General features: G+C 39.1%; 2 protein-coding genes across 2 annotated transcripts in view; one reads left to right on the top strand and one right to left on the bottom strand.

Annotated features, from left to right (window-relative positions):
• Positions 1–23,491, bottom strand: part of FAM227B (family with sequence similarity 227 member B) — a 526,050-nt gene that overhangs the window by 268,119 nt on the left and 234,440 nt on the right. The gene's annotated exons all lie outside the window — the stretch shown is intronic.
• FGF7 (fibroblast growth factor 7) overlaps positions 1,970–23,491 on the top strand; it is a 124,649-nt gene continuing 103,127 nt past the window's right edge. The window contains exons 1-2 of the mRNA XM_089670318.1: positions 1,970–2,247; positions 2,710–3,286. Of these exons, the coding sequence (XP_089526444.1) occupies positions 3,001–3,286 (286 nt within the window). The 5' untranslated portion in view covers positions 1,970–2,247; positions 2,710–3,000. The remainder of the gene's footprint in view (positions 2,248–2,709; positions 3,287–23,491) is intronic.

Genomic DNA, 23,491 nt, shown 5'->3' with positions numbered 1-23,491 from the left:
TTAGAGTTGGATATTATGTGATTGTTTTGTGCACCTACAAGAATTTCAGAGAACCTAATTTTTTGCTTTCAGTTTTAGGTTGCACCAAGCTGTAGCGGAACTGCAGGAGTTAAAAGACCCAAGTAAGAGTATACAGTATCCCATATTATATTAACAAAACAACACAAAGTAAATGTGCTTGTATCCACTTTCAGTGCATATAACCTATCATCATAGTTTGTTTCAAGAAGCCCTTTGCAAGAAACGTTTTGACCTGGGTGGTCCAGGTGCTGTGGGTGAACTGAGAAGACAGAGAACTGAAAAATTAAATTTGGCTTAAAAAGAAAATGAGAACAGTTTAGCTTGAGCATCTTCCCCCGTACACATAGTATAAAGATGTGGGTAGCCTGTCTAGTATCTCCTTTATTGGTGTGACATTTTGACAACCACAATATAATGCCACTGTTACTTTATTACTGCATAAAATTATAGGAGAAATGGGGTGGTATGAAACAATGAATGATTGTGTCTCAACTCATATTTCAAATCAGAGGGGAATACTTTCAACCAAAGATATAATTATGAGACACGACGAACACATCAGTAAGGTTATATACCTACCCATAAAGATCAAAATCTTTCTCCCAACATCTTTATTTGAAGACAGACAAAAGGCGACCTAGTAATTAACTAAAACAGCCATTTTGAAGGGTTCTTGGAAAAATGTACAAACCACTGCTTGCTATCTTATGTCTATATCAAATTGCAAAGACAAGTACTGTGGGAGTTTTCAAGAGCTGTGGCTGCTGGCTCTTGTCATTATGCATGGGCTTTATGTGTAAAGGGTTTATCATTGAAAATGGTTTAGGTGCTGTTGGATTTTAATTAGGGGGTAATTAAGTTTACCAGGACTACATAGATTATTACGTCAAACTGATTTATAAGACTACTTTTGAAAGACCACATTTGTTTTTAAATATGAATCACACAACACAGGAGAATTAAAAGATGACTGTATTTTAATTTATTAATAAAATATAATAATCCTTGCAGAAAACTTTTTAAAAGGTTGGTAAGTGAACAAAAAGGGTTTAAGGTTTGCACAGTGCATTTTAATGGTTATTTTAAAAAAACATGTTTTATGGTCAGTAAAAATGCTAGGATCTGCTCCTGGTCTAAGGAGCTTAAATACTTCGTAACCATCAAGCAAAGCAAAAGCATACTATTTTTCTTTTAACGAAAAGCCAGTACAAGGAGAGGTATTTCAATTATCATCTATACCAGAAAGTGAAAAATACCCCACAAATGCACAAAATGAACACTGCTCAATGTATTATTAATAATAGATTATTTATATATGTAAATGTCCACCTGCATGATCAAAAACATGAAAGCAACTTGAACTGTTGTATACTGCTATAAATTTTCCTTATTTAATTTGCAATCTAAATTTACTTGCTGAGATGCTACTACGTGCAACGACAAACAAGAATACAGGAAGAGCTGGTACTGTGATTTGAACCAGGTTTACCCAGGGAATGTTCTTAATCTCTGAAACTCCTATGACTACTCTAATTATAATTCCACACTCCATGCACAGTCTTTAAATATAGACAAGGATACTTTATGCTATCCATAACATATAGTACATATAGCTACAAGGATCCTTCTGCATTACAAGATAAACATATTTTTAATATTTCAAAAACTATATTGTACATTATATCTGTACATGAGAATATTTAGCAGTAAGTAAAATACAAAAACAATGTGCAGAAATTAGAGATAATTGATAACAATGATGAAAAGCATTAAATGCCTGTACAAGATTTAACTGATTTTATACATAATCTTTTTCTTTCTGAGTTTGTATCTCATGATATTCTCAAGCATTCTTTAATCTGCCTTCTCAGAAAGCTGTTGCAGCTCCCTCCTTGTAAAGAGAGCATAAAACATGCTCATAGCTCCCTCTGATGATCACTGAGAATCGCTCAACTTTCTTGTTCGTGCTTTCAGCTGAGTGGTTAGATCTAATTACTTCCAAGTGAGGTCAGCAAAAGGTATTTATCGAAAAGCATTGAACAACAACAGGCTCAACACACACACACACAGAAGACCCCTCTTGCGTGTTGATTTATGGAAACAATTAGGATTGTGCTGGAGTTTTTCTGACTTGAGAAATAGTTTGCTGCTACAGAATCTCATGTTGCAAAGAGCAGGCAACAGAGATGGAATACAGGCATATCCAGCTGCTATCATCGAGAGAAAGTAAGTTACTCCTGATTTTTTTAGAGAGCAATTGGTGTACTAGTTCTATGGGGTTTTTTTTTTCAGTTTTGCATTCTGGGAGATAGGTACTAGTTTAGCTGACAGCTGTTAGCAGTTTTAGGAGGTCTTCTAAGTGAATGCCTCTGGAACAGAGTGTATTAGTAGTCTAGCATATTCTGACAGCTCAGCATGCTGCTGTCCATAAGGCATGCTTCTAAAACAGTGCCTGCTCACTGTGTTTCACTATGCTGTCAAGAATGTAAGGATGTGAAAAGTTATTCAACCACAACTCTTAATCATTTAAGCATATTTTATGTATTTGGTACACTGTTAATGCTAAGTACATAGTGGATTAAAGAAGGCTTGCAGAAAATAATGGTCATCATCTAAATTCAGACACTGTACTAGCTGTGAAGGGTAATATAACAGATATTAGATATAAACTTTATATTGTCTTTACAGGTCCATTGCAATTGTATTCAAGAGTAAGTGTGAGTAGTCTTCAATCTTACAACTTCCAAGATCACCCTGTCTGGATCTTCTGAGGAAACTAGTGTGACAGAACAGCCCAGAGATATCCAAGGTTTATGGCATAATCACAAGTCAATATAATTCAAGTCTGGAAGTATCTGGAGTAATTTCTTCTGCGTTAACCACAAAGTGTGCAGTCAGGTCCTGGACCTAGAAACACAGATCCCCTGGAGATTTAAGTTTCATTATGATGTTCATGAAAACCCAGAGCACTGCACTATAATGCGCAAATGGATACTAACTTGGATCCTGCCAACTTTGCTCTACATACCATATCTTTACATTATCTTTCTACTAGGCACACTCTCATTAGCCTGTAATGACATGACTCCAGAGCAAATGGCTGCAAATGTGAACTGTTCCAGCCCTGAGCGGCATACCAGAAGTTATGATTATATGGAGGGTGGGGATGTTAGAATAAGAAAACTTTTTTGTCGAACACAGTGGTATCTGTGGATTGATAAACGTGGTAATGTGAAGGGTACACAGGACCCAAACAACAGCTACAGTAAGTAGATGTCTCTTGTTTCATAAACTATTGTACTATAAAGTATGGCTGCATATACACTGACAATGAATGAACATAATTATATAATGATACTGTGATGATGCTGGTCTTGATCCACCCTACATTATGTACATAATCCAAGATAAATCAGACTTGTGTTCTATTCCCATGGACAGACATTTGGCATTGATTTACAAATGTACCATTTTAGCCAATGCACTGCAGCCTGGTTGCAATAACTTTGCTAATTTTGACTTTAAATCTGGTAACCATTAGTTAACTGCAGCTTGTGCTGATAAGTGACTCAACAGTATGAATTATATGACTCAGAGTGGAGATCCCTCCATTAGATTTCATGCTGTGCACAATTTGTGAAAGATATATTTGACTGATCTTCACTGAGAAAGTGGTATGTTAGAAGGATAAAACTGACATGTAAGTAGACATCTGAAGTGAAGCGAAGAGACATCTGAAAAGTTGATCAAAATGGATGGAGAGATTGACTATGCAGCTTGTGAAAAATGTAAAGTAAACTAGAAAAAAAAATCATAGGCAAAGGAATACACAGATGATGGTGGAGGGAACAATTGCAGTAACGGAGTGTTCTTAGGGAAAAGGAAGTTGGCAGGTGGCTTATAGACTATTGCAACTGTTAGCAAGAATGAGGTTGCTGCATGGTTCCATTGTTTGTATAGGGATAATGCTGTGTTCATTAAGCCATGAATACTTAAAAATATATATTGTAGTAAGGTAGCAAATGAATAATAAAGTAGGCAAAGGTGTGATGCAGCTAAAATTAATCTGCATCACAAAACCCCCCAATTGACATGATGGTTATGAAAAAAAGAGTAAATGTAGAGACAAATCATTAATGGCTGAGTTGTGCTAATTGTTTTGAATTGTATTGTAGAGATTAAATCATCAGGATTACAATAACATATTTTTGTAAAAGACAGTGAACATACACAGTTATTTGCTTAGCCATTGCATGGCAATGTATACAACTATTAGCTATTTTTTTTTTACACCTGTTTGGTTTTAAAGTTTAAAACGTGAAGATGGACCTTTAATAAAATTTTATTGTGAATGCAAGGCAATGTTTTAAAATCTCTAGCAGTTCTAATGATTTTTATATGTCCTGTTCAATATAATGTCACTTCCAAAAATAAATTACTAGTTGCTATATCAATTGTCTGCAGGCACACTTACAAACACTAGAGAAGGTTACAAACACTGCACTGATTAAAGCTAATGTCTTATGAATAATCTTAACAGTTATGAAATGTTAGTATATTAGATACATTAATACTGCTTTCTTGTAGCATTAGCCAAACATTTTTACAGGATGAGGTTGTTTTCTTAATGAGTTGTTGTATTGTCAATCTGACACTTGACAAGCTGGTGCAATTGCTTAAGCATACAGTTTTGCTCAAAGCGACCAATACAAACTGTATTACATTGCTACTCTAATGCCAATATCAAAATGGCATTGTCATTCTCATGGGGATAGCAAAGGATGGGCTGTCATAACGTGGAACCGTTTGCTAGTTGGAATTCTGTGCTTATACACCAAAAATCATGCAGCAGGTGTATTTGAAGGAAATTATTCTAGGATGAGTTTCCTAAAATTCATAAGATTTACAACGTCATTAACATTTGCTTTTGTCTGACAATTCTGTGCTGTGGAGATAGTTGATTTTCAGAATTATCTTTGTTGATTGAGGTGCATTAAGTACTAAAAGTTGTACTCTGAGTAGACTACTAGATAAGATACTAAATAGTTGATGCAGTGATTGGGTCTTGTTTTATTTTCTCTGTTGACATTTTTTATGGTACAGCATAAGGCTATTTCACAGCAAATATTGATAGGCAACCCAACCTCACCTAACCCATCTCTGCTATATTTAATACCATATCAAGAGATAGATACCACAGCAAAAGTTAAGTGACATTTGATCATTTTGTATTTCTCTAGTGCTTACTACCAAAGTCCTAATGAAGAAATACAATTATACAAAAACATTACTGAGAAGACAACTCCAATATATTGTTAGGTGAATTTAAAGAAAATATTTTGTGAACTGACCATCCCACTAATGTTTTATAACATATTGGCAGACCTTGAATATACTTTGAAATATGGTAATATGTATATACTATAATCCTGCTTCAATATCAGTCTAAAACCTATATTTAAAGGTATGGGCTTGTTTATTTATTACCATTGGCAATGAAAACAAGAAAAGTAACTGATATACGCGTTAAGATCTGAGAACTAGGTGCCTGAGGCAAAGGTATCCTTTAAACCTTTAGAGTGCATAATAGGTGACCTAATTAAAAGCTTCAGACAGAATATCCTTGTAATTAATTTCTAATTGTACTATTTTACAATGCCTGCAAGTACATTAGAGTGACAACAAGAGGTAGCATAAGTTATGGATGTTATAGAGACAACTTCATTCTTTTTTTAAACTAGAACATTAAGGTATACATTTATTGCCTTTAATATTTACAAAATTACCAATAATGTTTGGCAGATTTCTTCTGTATTTAACTGAAAAAGCGGTTTTTATCCTGCACGTTATTCGCAGTTTTTACTTTAGTTGTTTCATATATTTTTGGTTTGCTATTTTTCTTACAAAACAAAGCTAACTCTGAGTTAAACTCTTTTCCTAGGTGTACCAATAATAATCATCAGTAACTTAAGATGTTGTAGTAACCCTTGTCACCTCACCTAAGTTTTACAAACTCTTTATTGTACTCATGGTTTCGTCCATTACAGCTAGAAATGTTGATCGATCATCGATTAGTCTGCTAGTTTACATTGGACATACACTTTTTTACATGATGGGAATTCAACATCAACTGGGAAACTTGGGGAATGTATGGTTTCATTACCAAAGGTTAACAAGAACTTGTGTGACAAAATCAATACTATTTGAAGTGATTTTTCCAAATATACTGGAAACTATGAGACACTTCTCAGTGGTTCTTCCTTTTACTCATAAAAGATGTATAGTCTTTTGATAGAGTCTATATGGTCTAAATCATGGTGTATCATTAATAAAATAGCCATCAATAACTTCAGATGTTGTAGTAACCTTTGTCATCTCACTAGATTGTTACAAACTGATTGGTGTAATGTTGTATTCTTCTTGGACATACACTTCATGACAAGATGGGAATTCAGTATCAACTGGGAAGACTTGGGGAATGTATGGCTTCATTCTCAATGGTTAACAAGCTCTTGTATGACAAAATCAATACGTTTCCAAATAATTTCCAAATATATTGGAAACTATGAAACACTGATCAGTGATTTTTCCTTTTGGTCAAAAAGATGTAACAGTCTTTTCATAAAAGCCACATGGGTTCAACTAAAACCAGCATATCTGGGTAACATCTGAATTGGGGGAGGGCATGCAGATTTATCAACCCCGGTCATTCTCAGTAAGAGATGGGCTAAGTCAAATCAAGGCTGGGGGGAGGGGGATGGGCTGTGGGTTGCCAAAATACATAGAAGTGACTATTTGAGGCTAAACGTAATCAACAGATGCCCATTTTCCTTTTAATTCAGAATACTAATACATGTCCACTTAAAATCTTGAGGGGGAAGCTGAAGGATTACTAACACAAGTATTTATTATACTTACTAATAGCTGCCTGAGACTGCAGAACCAGCTTCTAGAAGGATCTCTTATCTCCAAGTATGTTAATATGCTTTGTCTCTGTAGTTAACAGCCAGTGATGTATTTCTTTATAAACATCACAGTATTGCTGTGTGTTCTGTTCAGTTTTTAAAGCAGTAGTAAACTTGCCAAACAAAAATAAAAAATCTGAACCCCCTTCAAGTTAAAGCCATAATCTGCTAGTATGCAATGCATACTAGCACATTATGACAACCTTACTTTTTAAACAAAGCCCTCCAGCGGCGCACTGTCACCACTGCCAAGCCTTCCATCTTCATCCAGTCTTCCTTTCAGGTTCGTGGGCTCCAGCCGTTTGAATGGCTGGGACGCGATGACATCACTCTGATTCATGCACGCAGGAACAAGGATCACAGCACGGGTGTCAGGGAATAAGAAGATTGCCGCAGAGCATGAATCTATGCATGCACAGGATCCCGACAAGGCATACAGGCAGGCAGGCACTAGGACCCAGGCGTACCTGCACCAATGACGGAACGGGCAGGCACTAGGACCCAGGCGCGCCTTTTGGCGCTGGACAGGCTATTTAAAGAGCACCTCAGTGCTCATTCAGTGCTGACTGGTCTTCAGCTTCCCCCAGTGTCCTGCTTGTTTCCTGTGCGATTCCTTTGGTACTGACCCGGCTTGTTCCTGACCCGACTCTGATTACTCTCCTGCTCCTGGTTCCTGACTTCGGCTCTGCTCCTGACCTTGGCTTCTCCTACTGATTCTGTACCTCACTGCCCGACTGTTGATGACCTTGGCTTCCTTTGACCCTGCTCCTGTTCTGTGTCCTGGCTACCTACTTGCTCTGCTGCACATCAGGCATTACCCAGAACCTGCTCTGTCTGCTACTACAGTATTCTAATCAGAGAATACATATTTCTCAAACAGTTGGGTCAAATATTTAAACTTAACATCTAAGATTAATTGATGAAGCTATTTGATAACATGATTATACCTTTATTATTTTTAAAGAATAGTAAGATAGTGTGGAACAGTGTGGAACATTTGGGAACTCGGGCACTGCCCAAGGGCCCGGGGTCAGTAGGGGGCCCCATGAGATGACCCTAGTACCTTTCATAGGCTATTTTGGGTGTGGTTTGAGTGTGGGTGAGGACATAGAGGCCCCATGATCCCCAATTGCCCGGGGACCCCATGAGTTGTCAGTCCACCCCTGGTGTGGAAGTGTCCGGTTGACCCAGACAGAGTTATTCAGGATGTTATTCCCATCCATCTGTAGTCTAGTGACATGTGAAAGTGTTGCTTTACCAATTTTAGTATATGAATTTTCACAGAACTTCATACAAGGATACAACAGCTGCTTCCGTAGCAGTACATGAGTTATCTCTAGAGAGAAGGGTTCTGTTCAAGTTTTCACTGAATACTTGATGCAGATTTCAGAACAATCAAATCTTAAAAAATCTTGAAAAAAGGAAGCTAAATATGATAAACATTGACCAAAAAAAATGGTGTAGATATTACAGATGTTAAAGTGATGCTAAACCCTGGTTTAAAAATAAAAATTCTATTCAATTATGTATTCTTAATCCAAAAATGTACATTCAGTTGCTCTCAGCCTCTTCCAAATCTCCAAATTTCTTTCTTTGCTGCTGTGACCTATTAGAGGATGGCTATGTTCATTCAAGATGGTCTCACTGTAAGTTGGAAGGTAGCCACCCTCTCTTGCTTGTTCCTGATATGGACTGTGGGATTTATAGTGTGCACAGAGCAGTGCACAAAGGACACAAATAAAGTGCACTATTCTTTTCAACAAACGTAAGTGAGGTGGGGGTTGAAATAAAGATGCACCAGTTGAAATAAAGATGAAGGTACACATATTAACTGTAATGGGCTGTAGGGACCAGGCGTGACTGATTTATACCAGAGTCATTAAAGCTGATCTCTGGGATACCTGCACCAAAATTGCCATTCTTTCCTATTGGTCCCCGCATTCTAACTATGATCCTTTTTTTTGGAATCAGACTTTAAAAGCTAACACCACCTTTTGGAAAAAAATAATAAATGCACCCATATCTGAAGCAAAAAAAGTGCATTTATTATTTTTTTGCAAGTGACCCTGCAAAGTATTACAATTGTATTCAGTGGATCATGGGTGTAATGCAGAATCTTCTTCACACCAAAGGTACAGACTTTCAATTACAGAGCTGAGAAGTGTGAACAGACTATGAGTCAGGTAATCATCACATTTGTGTTTCATAGAGAACCACTCTGCGGTAGCAGGCAGAACTTGTAGTTCCTTGTAGTTCAGCTGTACAAAATTCAAGTGACAGCTGTGATGGGGAAGAAATACCCTGTATGCTGTAAGAAAGGGGGCCAATTGGAGGGGACAGTGTCTACTTGCAAACATTTTACATGTTACACTCTAAATATGGGTGTTACATGGTCTAATAGGTGGTGTTAGCCTTTAAATGAAGTAAAACGATACTTGTGATATCATCAATTGCCACTTTTCATTTACATCTCCTGGGCTATGCACCCAGTGGCACCGCATGCCATTTCCCCTATATAGTAAACTACCCATCCCATCATGCACTGGGATATTTGTTTCTGTTTGGACATTACTTGGACATTACTTGGGCGGGTTTGATTAGATGTGCGAGGATGTGGAAAGAGAGGCAGGAAGTTACAAGTGACTTTTTATGGTACAGTTCATTTCACACTGATGTGAATATGTCAACTAAGGAAAGAGCAGCTACTACTGACTGGTCCCCTAGACAGGAAATTACAAGTATACAGCCTCTGAAAGTGGATTATAAAGGACGTTTGGAGGAGATCGCTGCTTTCAAGTAAATGCAGCTAATATTATTGCAAGATTCAAGTGTGGCTAACTAACAGCTAAGAATACAGTAGATTTAGCCTAGAGTGGGGCTTTAAAGGTACACATTTACCCACAGTGTTGCCTAGTGAACTAACTGACTGACATACAGCAGAAGACAGACAGGAAAAGACGGAGTTGTGACCAGGAGCAACAGAGTACACATACAAACAGACAAAATCAAAAAGCTGAAAACAATACAAAGACATAGGAACAGAAGATGCAATAACAGCCACAGATTGTGCCTCCAATGTTACTGCTGCTTGCAAATTCATTTCACAGAAGTCAATGCAAGTTGCAATGAAATTGGAAAAAGGTAGTGCAGTAACCATTTTTGAAATTGTACTACTTCCACTCATACTGATTATGACAGTGCCATAGAAATACATTGGATGCAACTTCAGGTGCGATTTGTATATTGCTTGTTGCTCCTGAAGTCTTTCCGGTGTGAACCAGGGCTTAATGTTATGCCTTGGCCTCATTCCATTTGATTTCAGACAAGCTACAGTTCCTTTTAATATGAAGTCACTCTGCGCACTTAAACTCTAGGTATTACTCTATTGGAGAGGTCTTACAGCAATAAATGACATACATAAACAATAAATACTTTGGTCTATTTGTGCAAGTTAGGTTTAGGTTGTTATATAGATACAGGTTCATGTTTATACAGTGTACCCATTTACTTGGCAAATGTAAGTGAATTGTTAGATATAATTTCATGTTATTGCAGTGTTCTCTACCATGCTACCAAACGAGCTAATGTCTGTTGATTACGGGTGTCCATATGCTTACGGAAGATATTAATGGCTTCCTTTGGGCTACCTGAACTGTCACTGCATGCTGACAACTTTTCTTAGTTTATTGTGTGTAAAATTCCGCTTCAGAGGTTGTGTGTTTAAAATTAGGAATTCAATAAAAACTATCTGATTTAAAAAAAAAAAGTTATGCCTTGCACAAGTGTCTTTGTAGAATTCTATGCTTATTCTGTATATTATAACTTTGTTCCTAGTCAGACATTTTAGACATCACATTCTCCTGGTACCTGGTGGAATGGCCTCACATTTTCAATGCATTTTAAAGACAACTTGGTCCGCTTCCTCAGGATAGAATTGTAATATCTATAAGAAATTGAATGCAACCTCATCTTATTTGTATTGAAAATGAATTGTTAAAACCACTCCTACAGGCAGACACAGGGGCGAATGAGGACAATACTGGCCAGCAAACCCATTGGGATGGATTACAATTCCTAATGAGGATCTTTGGGTTATTCCACCTTTGATTGGATTCAATGAACTATATTACATGCCATTAGGATGCTCCCTAGATTCAAATACTCCAACTATAGGTCAGAAACCAAGGTTGTAGGAGCTGGGGAGGACAGTTGTACTCTCTGGGTGGCCTCACTTTTTTTTCTCCTTCAGGATGTAGATGAGGTGTATAGATGCAGCTCTATTGAGGATTATCCTCTGAAACTGCTGAGATCTCCCTTGCAATATCATAGGAAAGTTATCCCTTACAAAAAATAACCGGATTGGCATTGAATTTGGAGGGTAGGAAAAAGTTATATATTAAAATTAAGGTGGTGGATACAAGGGTGTGATTCATCCTACTTCCTGTAGATACACTGACAGCTTTTGGTAAGACAGTTAGAAAGGACCCACAGAAGTGGGAATATTTGAATCTGGATATCATCCCTACTGGGATGAAACATACTTCACTAAATATAATCCAAGATGGAATAAATGCCAAGATTCTGATTAGCAGTTGTAATCCATCCTGATGGGATTGCTGGCCAGTGTCTTCATTAAAACCTGTGACTGCGGGAGTGGTTTTAACAGTTATGGTTCAAATTAAACAATACATGGATGTACTAAAGTCCTTATGGAGATCACCATTCTATCCTGATGAAGCAGACCAAGTTGTCTGTGGAATGCATTGAAAATGGGATGTCATTCTACCATGTACCAGTATAATGTCATGTATAAAATGTCTGATGCGAAACAAAATTGTAATACACAGAACAAGCATATAATTATACAAGAGCACTGGTGGAAGGCAATAACCTTCTGTGATCAGCTCCTCCCTCCCCCCGTCCCCCATCCCCTAAATACCTGAGCCTATTCCAGCGCAGCTCTCTCTCTTTGCTGGACACTGTGAAGAGAGAGTGGGGGAGGAGCTTAGCTGTACTGTGTGTGTCAATAGACGCACACACCCAGCTCGGAATTGAGCCCACACGAGTGCCCCCAGAGCAAGTAGATAGTTATGGGGACACACGGAAGGGAGGAGTAGCCAGGAGCACAAGCAGAGGACCCCAAACAAGGGCTTCTATGTGCAAAAACCATTGTACAGTGCAGACAAGTATAACATGTTCATTATTGTTTTCTTTTAATGACTCTATAGGTTTAGACATGAAACTGATATACTCTATTTATTAAGAAATCTGTTTTTAAATTGTAACTGTATAATGTTGACTATCATATGTAGGCAATAATAAAAGTTTTTGTGGTTACTGAAGATATACTCTCTTGTGTGGTACCTCTTGTCTATCTTTCTTAAACTGTTACTAAATCCACAACAGTAAAATCAGCCTGTATATGCAGTAAAGCATGCTTGTTATACTCACTGTGGAACCTAAGGGGTTCCGTCATAATTTTAGCCCAAAATGTATTCTGCTAAATGTCTTTGCTAAAAAAAATCCCAATACATGTAAGTTAATTGATTTACGTGAAAGTTATAGCGTTTACAAATGGCGGTAAAGATAGTGGAATTTCTTTTTTTCACTAGTAATGGCGGTGATCAGCGACTTGTAGCGGGACTGCGGGACTGCAGTGGGCATTCTGACACTGGGGGGAACTGACTTGGTGTCACTGACATCCCCAGTGACACAATACAGTGATCAGTGCTAATAAAAAGCACTGACACTGTACTAATGACACTGGGCAGGAAGGGGTTAACATCTGGGGTGATTAAAGGGTTAACTGTGTGCTGTTTACTAAGTGTGTTGTGTGTGTTTTACACTGTAAGCACACTGCTATGTATGGCTCTGCTACGCAGTGCCATATAAAGCAGTGTGCAGCAGCAGGCAGGGGAGAGATCTGTGTTGTTTATACATAGGTTTCTCCCCCGTCAGAGATACTCGGCGAACACCGAGTGCAGGCGGGAAATCACTGGCCGCGCAACCCCCTACCCGGAACTGCAAAATCACATATATATATATACACGTGATTTTGCGCACCCGTGCCGCCCTGTAGCAGTATTTCTGCTATAGGGCAGCGCAGAAGTGGTTAAAGAATACAAAACAAACTGAAGGGGTTTTAAATGATTGCTTGTAGTTCCTTTTCTATGAATCAGCTAACTATCATAAGCACGGTACATTCTACAAAGCCTGTTAGTTTAACCCTTTCACTGCCAGGGCTGTTTTTGCATTTTTTTTTTTTGCACATGTTTAAAAAATAATTTTTGGCCTGAAGATTACACAAAACCCCCAAACATAAAAAAGTGGTAGCTCCAATTTGTTTATGTCACACAATATTACCACAAGGACCAGTCTAGGAAATGCAACATTTCAGTTAAAAAAAACACAGTAAAGTGAATTTTAGGGCAAACAATCACAAAAAATCAAATATATTTTTGGTAAAATATAAAAGCTGAGGTTGCACAGAGTAAATAGATACCCAACATGTCAAACCTTAAATATGTTTGCTCCTGTGAAATGGCAAAAAACTTTAGTACTCTACATTTCCATAGGCGGAGCTTCAAAAGCCCCCTATAGGTCATCAGTTTAGTATTACGCAGGAGGTTTTGTGCTAGAATTATTGCTCTTACTCCAGCGTGCGTGGAGAAATGTAATTTGTATATCGCAATCAACGTTTTCATGCCTCAGCACCCCAGACGTGTGCTTTACGTTCGCACATGGTATATGTGGGGGTGGGGGGCCTCAATATTCTGGGGGGGATGTTATTTGCTTGGGTGTAACTTGCAATTAAAAAAAATTTTTTTTGCGTAACTTTGTTTTTTCATCACATAGGGGACAGAATAATTTTTTTGGTGGCAGGTTCTCTTTAACAACCTGCATGTCTCCTCTGTGCTCCACTGAATGTATTGCAATGCAGATCGCATTGCAATACATTCTTTCCTGGCTATGCTAGCCGGGGAAATAGACAGGGTGACCCGGAAGTGACGCCATAAGCAGCGCTTTCCAGGTAATAGCAAGAAAGGGAGGAAAGCGGATGTGTGTCCGCTCTCCTCTCTCCCCTCTACCCTCCAGCACATGCGATGTCACTCCTGGGTCCGCATATGGGCAAGCAGAGTCCGAAATACATGGCAGGGGAGCGTGTGCAGGGAGGTCGCCGCTACCGGCGGGGGGTATCAAAGCAATCGGGTGGCTGCGCTTCCACATGACAAGCAAGAGTTTGCTTGCCACCAGATTGTGTAAACACCCCCGCTGTACGACATATGGACCTGGCAGTGAAAGGGTTAAAACAAAACAGCTTTATCAAGCACAAACATCTATTATATTAGAGACAAAACACTAAAAACAGAGCATCTATTATTATAAATCCATGACTTTATATAGGCATAATGTTTATCAATGCAGCCTGCTTTTCTGTTTACAGAGAAACATCTGGATTTATATGCACCTGAAGTAGTTTTCAAGCAAAAACCATATGATAAATTAAAGTATATGTAAACCCTCACCTTGTAAAACAACCTATTCAATTTAAAACAGAAAAGAAAGGCAAAACATTTGTGTATAGATTAAAAAAAACCCATGATAAACACTTTTTTCCCCCTTTCTTATAAGTGATCACATACCCTCTGTTCTCAGATGCATAAGAGCTGGGGGAGGAAAAACAGAAGTACACTGATCTTCCCAGTGAATGGCTGTGCGGGGGGAGGGGGCATTTCAGGACAAGACTGACCATAGCTAAAGAACTGATCATGCTGTGTTCTCCTTTCTAGTGTGGTCAATTAATAGGAAAGCAGAGGGACTGGCAGGAACACCAGGGATTTAATTTCATAGGAAGCAATACAAAGAGAACATGATACTTTTTCATACAAGAACATAATACAGCAGGCATACTGTATGTCAGGAATATGAAATGTTAAGTTTAGATACACTTTAGGCCTAACAAATTGACCTGATTTCTAAGTCTTGAGATACACTGTAACTTAAAGGTTTTTTAAATGGATTGACATACTTGTGGTAATTTACTAAAGTGTTAGAGGCTGTCCAACTAGCAAAGTGATTGTTCACTATGGAAAGTGTGAGTTCATTTTGTGAAGTATAATATTAAAGAAGATGACTCTGTGTACTTTAACTTATATCTAAAGCCAAAATGTTTTATTCGTTTTTAATAGAGTAGGGGAGGATTAAAACCACTGTCAGTTTATTGCCATTTGTGTGGCATTAGTGAAATTTCCCTTCACTTCCTGTCCTCTACACTGAACAGGAAGTGAGAGAGTATATTTTGAATGTGAGGGAAATCCTCTTAGACAGTTTTCACAGGAACAGTTGTACCCACTGAAAGATTTCACATCTACCAGACCCTTCTGTCAATATAAGACTCTCCTGGCGCAAACCCCTGGAGCCCTTTCTTTGTCTTTAACTATCTTTGTTTCTCCCTTCTTTTCTTTTTTTTCTTCTCTTCTTTCTCTTTCTCTCCTTTGTTTTGTTAGTTTTCATGTTATTTGCGCTGATTGTAATACTCCTAGAGAATTGTATCTGCAACGTATATACCTGTAGGACTTTCTCGAGTGTCCTTGGTGTGGAGTACCGATGTGCATCCAGTGTTGCTCCACGTCCAGCTTTTCCTACCCTCTGTACGTGATTTTTGCGATTATCTTTGGCCCTCGCCTACTAGCCCATTGGTCATTACTTGTTTGCTATTAATGCAATTGATCAGGTTTCTTTCCACCCTTTTATTTATTGTGTTTATGTACTCAGTTTCTCTCTTTGTCAATACTTCAGTGCATTTGTCATGTCCTTCATCAAAAGAATTGTATACTTTTTTTTGTGTCAGTGATCTTGCTTTTGACTGTTTTTTTGTTGTTATGTCATCTACAATAAAATCCATTGTAAAAGAAATATTTCACATCTATTCCTATCCTGGCACCAACCTAAAATTCTGGGTTTACCCATCACTTTTATTTCACATGACATTTGTGTTCAGGACAATTACAGAGAGCAAATGTTCCAGAGAGGGTCACAAAAAGCAATAAAAATCTAAAAGTTCTATCCCCCACATATTCTATCCTAATCTGAATATGCAATCAAAGGTAGGATTAATTATACAAAAAAAGGATTGTTACTAGCATGATTGGTTATACCAAAAAGTGCTGCTTTATACATTCAGTAATATTTCATTTGCAAGATGCACAGCCTCCTTTTCTTTAGTAAATCAACCCCACCGTGTGCTACTCCTAATTAGTAAATGCCCAGTGACTAAAAAAATCACACGGTAAGCCTGTGCCTTCAAGCTAGGTTCACAATGCTACAATCAGATTTTGAACTATTCCATGTGATTTTTTTAGTGCAACTTTGATGTAACTTGGATAAAGTCTGCATATTCTATGGGGCAAACATCACAATGGAATCACACCAAAGTAGTACAGGAGCCTTTTCCAAAATCGCTCCCTGCTGAGTTGCATTGATGTAAACAGGCACCATTGGAAACAATGACAATTTCCATTGTCATGCAATTCTGTGAGACTGGAGTCACATCTGAAATCACACTAGTGTGAACGGAGTCAAAAAGTCTACCACCATTTAGTGATAAAATGTGATTGTGTGTGCACTGTCAAACACTCTCTCTTACGTAATGAAAAAGTTTCAATAAACTCTTGAAAACTTTTTCTAATGTTTTTTGTTAACTAAATGTAGCCTTTTCTGGAGTGATACAGCTAGGTATTGGAAACCTACTGCTTCTCAATAAAAGAAAGCCAAGCTAACACTGTTTGAGGAGCTGATTGGTGGAGGTTCTGAGTAGGAAATTCACAGTGGATTAGGATATGTGCACAGATATTCCACTTACTATTTGAAAACACCTTTAAAAAAATCATCTAGTGACCATGACAGAAATAACAGAATTGACCCATTTTAAGGGACTGCACAAAAGCTGTGCACTCTTCAACTATCCTTTTCCTATTTCTTATGCGTTTTCTTGGTTATTCTTATATCAACAAGAGTGTGTAACTTGGAGTTGCTAATAGCATTAGAGCATAATCCTTTGCTACCTTTAGCCATCATTCATGTTTAAGGAATACGTTCACCTTTTGGAAAAAAAATAATAAATGGACATATTTTTGCAGGTTAAATGTGCATTTATAATTTATTTAGCTAAGAAGCCTGCAGAGCATTGTATCCGTGATCAGCAGATCACGGCTGCAGTCTCAGGCTCCTGCAGACACTCAGGATAGCTATCTGCCTGTATCTTGAGCAGGAAGATAAATGGATTATGAGAGAGCTCACCAGCACCCTCGTAGTTCATTAAGAACTACAGTACAATCCATCAGCTGCAATGATTGATGTTACTTTTAGGTATTCATTCACAGGAAACTGTGAATGAATGATGCAGCCGTGTGGACAGAGCCCCGCACGGCTGTATTATTTTCAAATTGTGACAGCGAGTGCAGGGAGAAGATCCCCTGTCCACTGTCACAGGGGGGCAGTGTGGGAGAGGCTGCAGATGCTGGAACATGTAACATGTCCTGAAGGTGAACATATCCTTTAAGCATTTTCCTGCTTATTATCCTACACCTGGCTACACCAAATACCATTTTTTCTAATTGCCCTACTCACACTTGTACACTCTGTCACCCTACACTCTATGCCCCTAGAGCTCAACCTGTGGCCTAATGGCCACATGTGGACCTTTGATGTGGTCCTTGGAATCAGAAGTCAGCAGTGACAGTTTTGATTTTTAATGGGTTTGTATTAGCTCTGATTGCTAGCAGTTTGTAACATCTCTAGTTGCTGACAGCTTGACTCCAATCTCCAACTTCTGTAGCACAGTTGTAGGTGGGGTACCTTTTGACATGCACATGCTAACCAATGCCCAGGACCAGGAGGGGACTGCGGTTATATGAAAATCAGACACTATGGCGGTTCCCTGGGGATGGGGAGTAGTAATGTGAAATGCAGCATTCCTTTATAAAGCTTTCTGTCTCCTGTCACTATACACTTTGCTTGTGAAATGTTGCATTTAGGAGGGACACTGCTGAACCTGTACACTCTCCTCCCATCTAGCCACCTCAGTTCCAGTAACAGAATGGGCCCCTGCCATGAACCCACCGCGGTCCTCATGTGTACTTGTTAACTCATTCACTCTTGTACTAGGCTAAGTGTCTCCGTAATGTGGGTTCAGTCCCGGTTGCTTTGGGAAACCAACCATTGAGGAGGGAGCCAGATCAGAGAACCCTTCACTACCGGAGGACCTATCATCTACACTGGGTACAAAGCTTCACAACTGGTTTCAATGTAACCTGCAATTGTTCTGGGTTTCCCATAGCAATAGCATGACTCCTGCTTCTCTTGCTGGTATTTTTATAGTGGCTTTGCTTCATACCTCAATTGTGATTTTCTTAGCCTAGTTCTTTTATACACCAGGAACCATTATGTACCATTTAAAGTAACTTCAGATCAGTCTTAAGACAGCTGATGCAACTTTACTGAACATTCTGCAATGCAGTCCAGCATGAACAGTTCAATGCAACATTCCCTAACTTTCTCATTTAGGATTGCCCAGGCGTACCCCAGAAAGGTGATGGTCCATAACTGGTGTTGGCAGTTCTATGGGCTCAAAGTGTCTTCTGACAGACTACTTGGCACAGCAGTCCCCCTTTGGAGATCCACAGCAATCATTGCATCTTCCTGAGCAGGCCTAAGCTCTAGAACCCAGCCTTCCCCCATATTTATATCACAGGGTAGACAGGCTGGGTCCAAATAGCCCAGTAAAAGATGTGTAGAACATTAACCCTTTCCCTAGCCTGGGCCAGCCAACTGTCTAACTAGCATACTTTAAGCAACCTGCCTACATAGTCTATGACCATCTCCCTTTGCAAGTCTTCAGTCTTTTGAAAGTTTTTTTTATAGCAATACATATACAGTAATAAATATTGAATGTGGAGTTTTGGTGATATCAAGGGATGCATTTGAGGCCCCATATACGTTGTAAGTTGACAACCGCTGCTCTATGCCATATGCTCTAATAGGAATATGAGCATTTTTTGGTATTGTTGTTTCCACATACGTCAACGGGAAAGCCTGTAAATGTGAACTCCTCTCCTCCTACAGAACTGCTCTCCTTCTCTCGCCCAGTCCAGGGAACAAAGTCCTGAAGCTTAAATACACATGCAAAAAAAAAAAAAAAACGAAAAATACCTATATTGCAATTGTAATATCCCTGAGAAACACCTGTAGAATTTTAGAAAGAAAACGCTTCAAAATCACCAGGAATACACTCTGCCTAAACTCTGCTCAGGTGTGCAGGCTTAGATTGTTTAGGTTAATCAGCATGTTATTTAGACAAAAACAAAATCTAAAAGATTTGTGATTACTTGTGAACTGTCTTTGTGCTCTTTAATCCACACATTCCCTCATTTGTAAATTTGTACTATAGGTTTCCTTTTCTAAAATGGATTCTTAACATCAGCTGAAATAAAACACCAACCTTGTCATGACACTATGTAACTCAGACTGGTTTCAGAGAATGGAAATCATGGCATACAAAAGGTAGGGCAAAAGTATAGGTTTCTGTCAGATGTCTCACGCTATTACTTTACGTCCACTATTATTAGGAAGATTTCCAGACATCTTATTTGTATTTGGGCTGTAGAGTGATGGGAACTTGGTTTGTTGTCAGTTCCTGACTATGATTTTGATGCATACTTTCTGTCTTCCTTTGTTTGCAAAGGGAGGGACATAACAAGTCTGGGATAATTGCATTTCACATAGCTTCAGGCAAGGCAGCTTTTGTAAGTGGTACTGTTCCTTTGGGGATCAAAAGATCAAGAAAAATTGTAACCATTAATCAGAGCATTGAGTCAATTGATTAAAAGATATTTACATCTTTCATGAAAGGTGTCTTAGGACAAGCACTTTGAAATACTCTTACATGTATTTAAACATCTGCATGTCACATTAAAAGAAACCTGTATATTTGAGACATATGTAGGCTTTCATTGCAGATTACTCTTTATGAAAATGTTATTTTCATAGTTATCATAGTCTTCCTCTGGCCTCAATACTCTGAGTCACAGATGTAGAACAAGTATGCAGATCAGGAGTTTTGATTCATTCTGATATCACCTATTGCTTGCATTTTCCAAATCTGTGTCTCAGAAAGCATTGAAAGAGGCCAGTCACAACAGCATACATATTTCTCCCAGTATGGGTTTGTTTTAGTGGTGGCTTTAGCCACTTGCCTACTGGGCACTTTTACCCCCTATGTACCCAGGGCAATTTTCAGCTTTCAGCGCTGTTGCACTTTGAATGATGCAGTCATGCAACACTGCACCCATATTCAATTTTTATCATTTTGTTTCACACAAAAAGAGCTTTCTTTTGGTGGTATTTAATCACCACTGGGTGTTTTATTTTTTGCACAATAAAGAAAAAAAGCAACAAATTTGAAAAAAAGGTTTTCTTTGTTTCTATTATAATATTTAGCAAACAGGTAATTTTTCTTCTTCACTGATGTGCGCTGATGAAGTTGCACTGATAGGTAGCACTGATGGGCACTGATGAGGTGGCATGGATAGGCAGCACTGATAGGCTGCACTGATGAGATGGCACTGGTGAGCATTGATGAGGAGGCAGCAATGATGGTCACTGATAGGCGACACTGATGGGTGGCGCTGACTGACGGCACTGACTGGCAGCACTGACTGATGGCACTGCTGGGCGGCAATGATGGGTACAACTGCTGGGCAGCATTGATGGGTGGCACTGATGGGGGGCACTTCTGGGCACTGATATGCACTGGTGGGAGGCACTGCTGGGCAGTACTGCAGGGCACTGATCACCAGGGCACTGATCATCAGTTCCCTGATGATCAGTGCCGATCTGCTCTGTGATAGCTGCTGGTTATCAGCAGTACTTTCCTCATCCTGTGACAGCATGAGGAAAATGCAGCCGAAAACTGGCAACTCTATTTACTCCATGATCTGCTATGTCATTGGACACAGCTGATCATGTGGTAAAAGGCCGCTGTGATTGGCCTTTTACCTCATCATGTGATCAGATGTGTCTGTAGGAGACAGCGATCACGGAGATCACTGGGTGCACGCCGCTGGGGGCGTGCAGGAGGACGCGTTCTGGGAAGGACATCATATGATGCGCTCCCAGAACTGGACAACCACGCTGTAGCCGTCATTCGGATAAAGCGTAGTTAAATAAGTAAACAAAGGCCAACTCTTCCAACAGAGACACTTGTTCTAATTTCAATCCCTGGGATTTCATCTCATTTGGGGGAAATTTACACACAAAGGGGACATAGACAGCAATAAAAATTCAACAAAAGTTTTAACCTTTTGAGGCTGGACTTGCACTTAAGCTGGCCATAGATGGATCAAAATCTGTCCAGGTCAAAGTCAGCAGGGACCAGCTGATTTTCCATGTATGGCTGACCCTGCTCGAGAGAAGTCAGTCTGCGTCGTTAGAAAACCTTTGTCGAACAACAGCTGCAGCTACTATAAAGATTATTTTAGCGTGCAGGGAGAAGTTAACACAGTCCCAGCAGCTGGAAAACTAAGCCACCCTGGGCAGATGAAAATATATAAAACAGGACCAGCACTTTTTTTTAAAGATCCTTATGTCTAATGCAGTCCAAATACACCCTGAATATTACATTATGGGTCAAATAAAGTTTGTTGTGAATCATCAAACACATAGTGATTTAATGAAAATACTGCACTATGGGCATATTGTAAGCATTCCTACATCCTACTGTGTCATATTTGGGAATCCTTGGTGGAGCGGAAATGGAGGATTGCATTGGATTTTATGAGCGTTGATACAGCCCTTTATCCAGTGGACTGAGGGTCTGGTAAGATATACTGTGCTTTGGTGAGTGGGTGCATGTTTTCAAGAAGGGGTCATGGCTGGTTTAGAACCTTTTTGAGCACATGTGATTTTTTTGTTATGTGATCCAGTTAAATACGGTATTACACTGTTGTTATATATTTCCCTTTTTTGGTGCCATACTATTGTAGAGTAGGAATCATCTGGACATTGAAACCTGAGAATTGTGATATATACCAAACTGGAAGTAATACCTGGTAAGGTAGTTTGTACATGGGGGAGTTCATGGCATGGATGAACACTGGGTGTTTTTATCAAGCACATGGCATTATTAACCACTTGCCTACTGGGCACTTTTACCCCTTCCTGCCCAGGCCAATTTTCACCTTCTGACACTGTCGCACTTTGAAAAGAAATTGTGCGGTCATGCAACACTGTACCCATATGAAATTTGTATCATTTTTTTCACACAGATAGAGCTTTTTTTGGTGGTATTTAACCACTTGGTTTTTTATTTTTTGCACTATAAACGAAAGAAGAACAAAATTTTTTTGGGAAAAAAAGTTTCTCATTGTTTTTATTATAAAGTTTTGCAAACAAGTAATTTTTCTCCACTGATGTGCGTTGATGAGGCTGCACTGATAGGCAGCACTGATGTGCACTAACAGGCAGCACTGTTGGGCACTGATGAGGCTGGGATGAGGAGGCACTTATGATGCTGCACTGCTATGAGGCACTGATAGGCGGCAATGATGGCCATTGATAGGCAGCACTGATGGACACTAATAGGTAGCACTGAAGGGCACTGACTGGCAGCGCTGATTGGCAGCACAGATTAGCAGCACTGCTGGGCAGCACTGTTGGGAACTGATGGGCAGCACTGTTGGGCACTTTTGGGGCTGCACTGATAATCAGGGCACTGATAATCAGTGCCCTGATTATCAGTACAGATGTCTCCTTTGACAGTTGCCAGTTATCGGCAGTACTTTCATATACTGCCGATAACTGGCAAGTGTATTAGACACCACTGATCATATGGTAAAGTGCCGCTGTGATTGGCCAAAGGACACAGAAATCACAGACAGTGCCGGGTGCACGCTGCTGGGGGCGCGTTCTGGGAGGACATCATATGACGCCCTCCCAGACCTGGATGACCACGCTGTAGCCGTCATTCAGCTATAGCGCGGTAGGGAAGTGGTTAAAATAATGCAAGCACATAATACATTTTGCATTTAGAAACTTTTTTGGGATGTATTACAATATATTTTTTGTTTTTGTTTTATTTGGTCCATCTGCAGCAGGCATTTTTGGTTTGATTATTGTTCAGGAAATGCATTTTAATTAGTATATGAAAAGTCAAAGCACTGTTTTCTTTTTATATTATAGAGTGGGGAATTATTAAACGCCTTTGTTTTTTATTTTTCTGCCATCTGGGGCTTTGTTGGAGAGATTTATCCTCACAAACTATCCTACTGACAACAGTTTTACCAGACAGGAAGTGAGTAAAAATCTTGAACAAGGACACAAACAGAAAAAAAATGTGGCAAGGGTCCTAGCCTTCTCCTTCTCTGCTAAATAAAAGCATTTTATTTCTGTTACTGTTTGAAAGTTACCCTCTTCCTGTCTAGTTAAAGGGTGACGGATGTGAGGGTAAA

The sequence above is a fragment of the Staurois parvus genome, unplaced genomic scaffold (genome assembly GCF_062004578.1).
Source record: "Staurois parvus isolate SC_StPar_1 unplaced genomic scaffold, SC_StPar_1.0 ptg000089l, whole genome shotgun sequence".
Classification (NCBI taxonomy): Eukaryota; Metazoa; Chordata; class Amphibia; order Anura; family Ranidae; genus Staurois; species Staurois parvus.
This window is presented reverse-complemented; position numbering and strand designations above follow the sequence as displayed.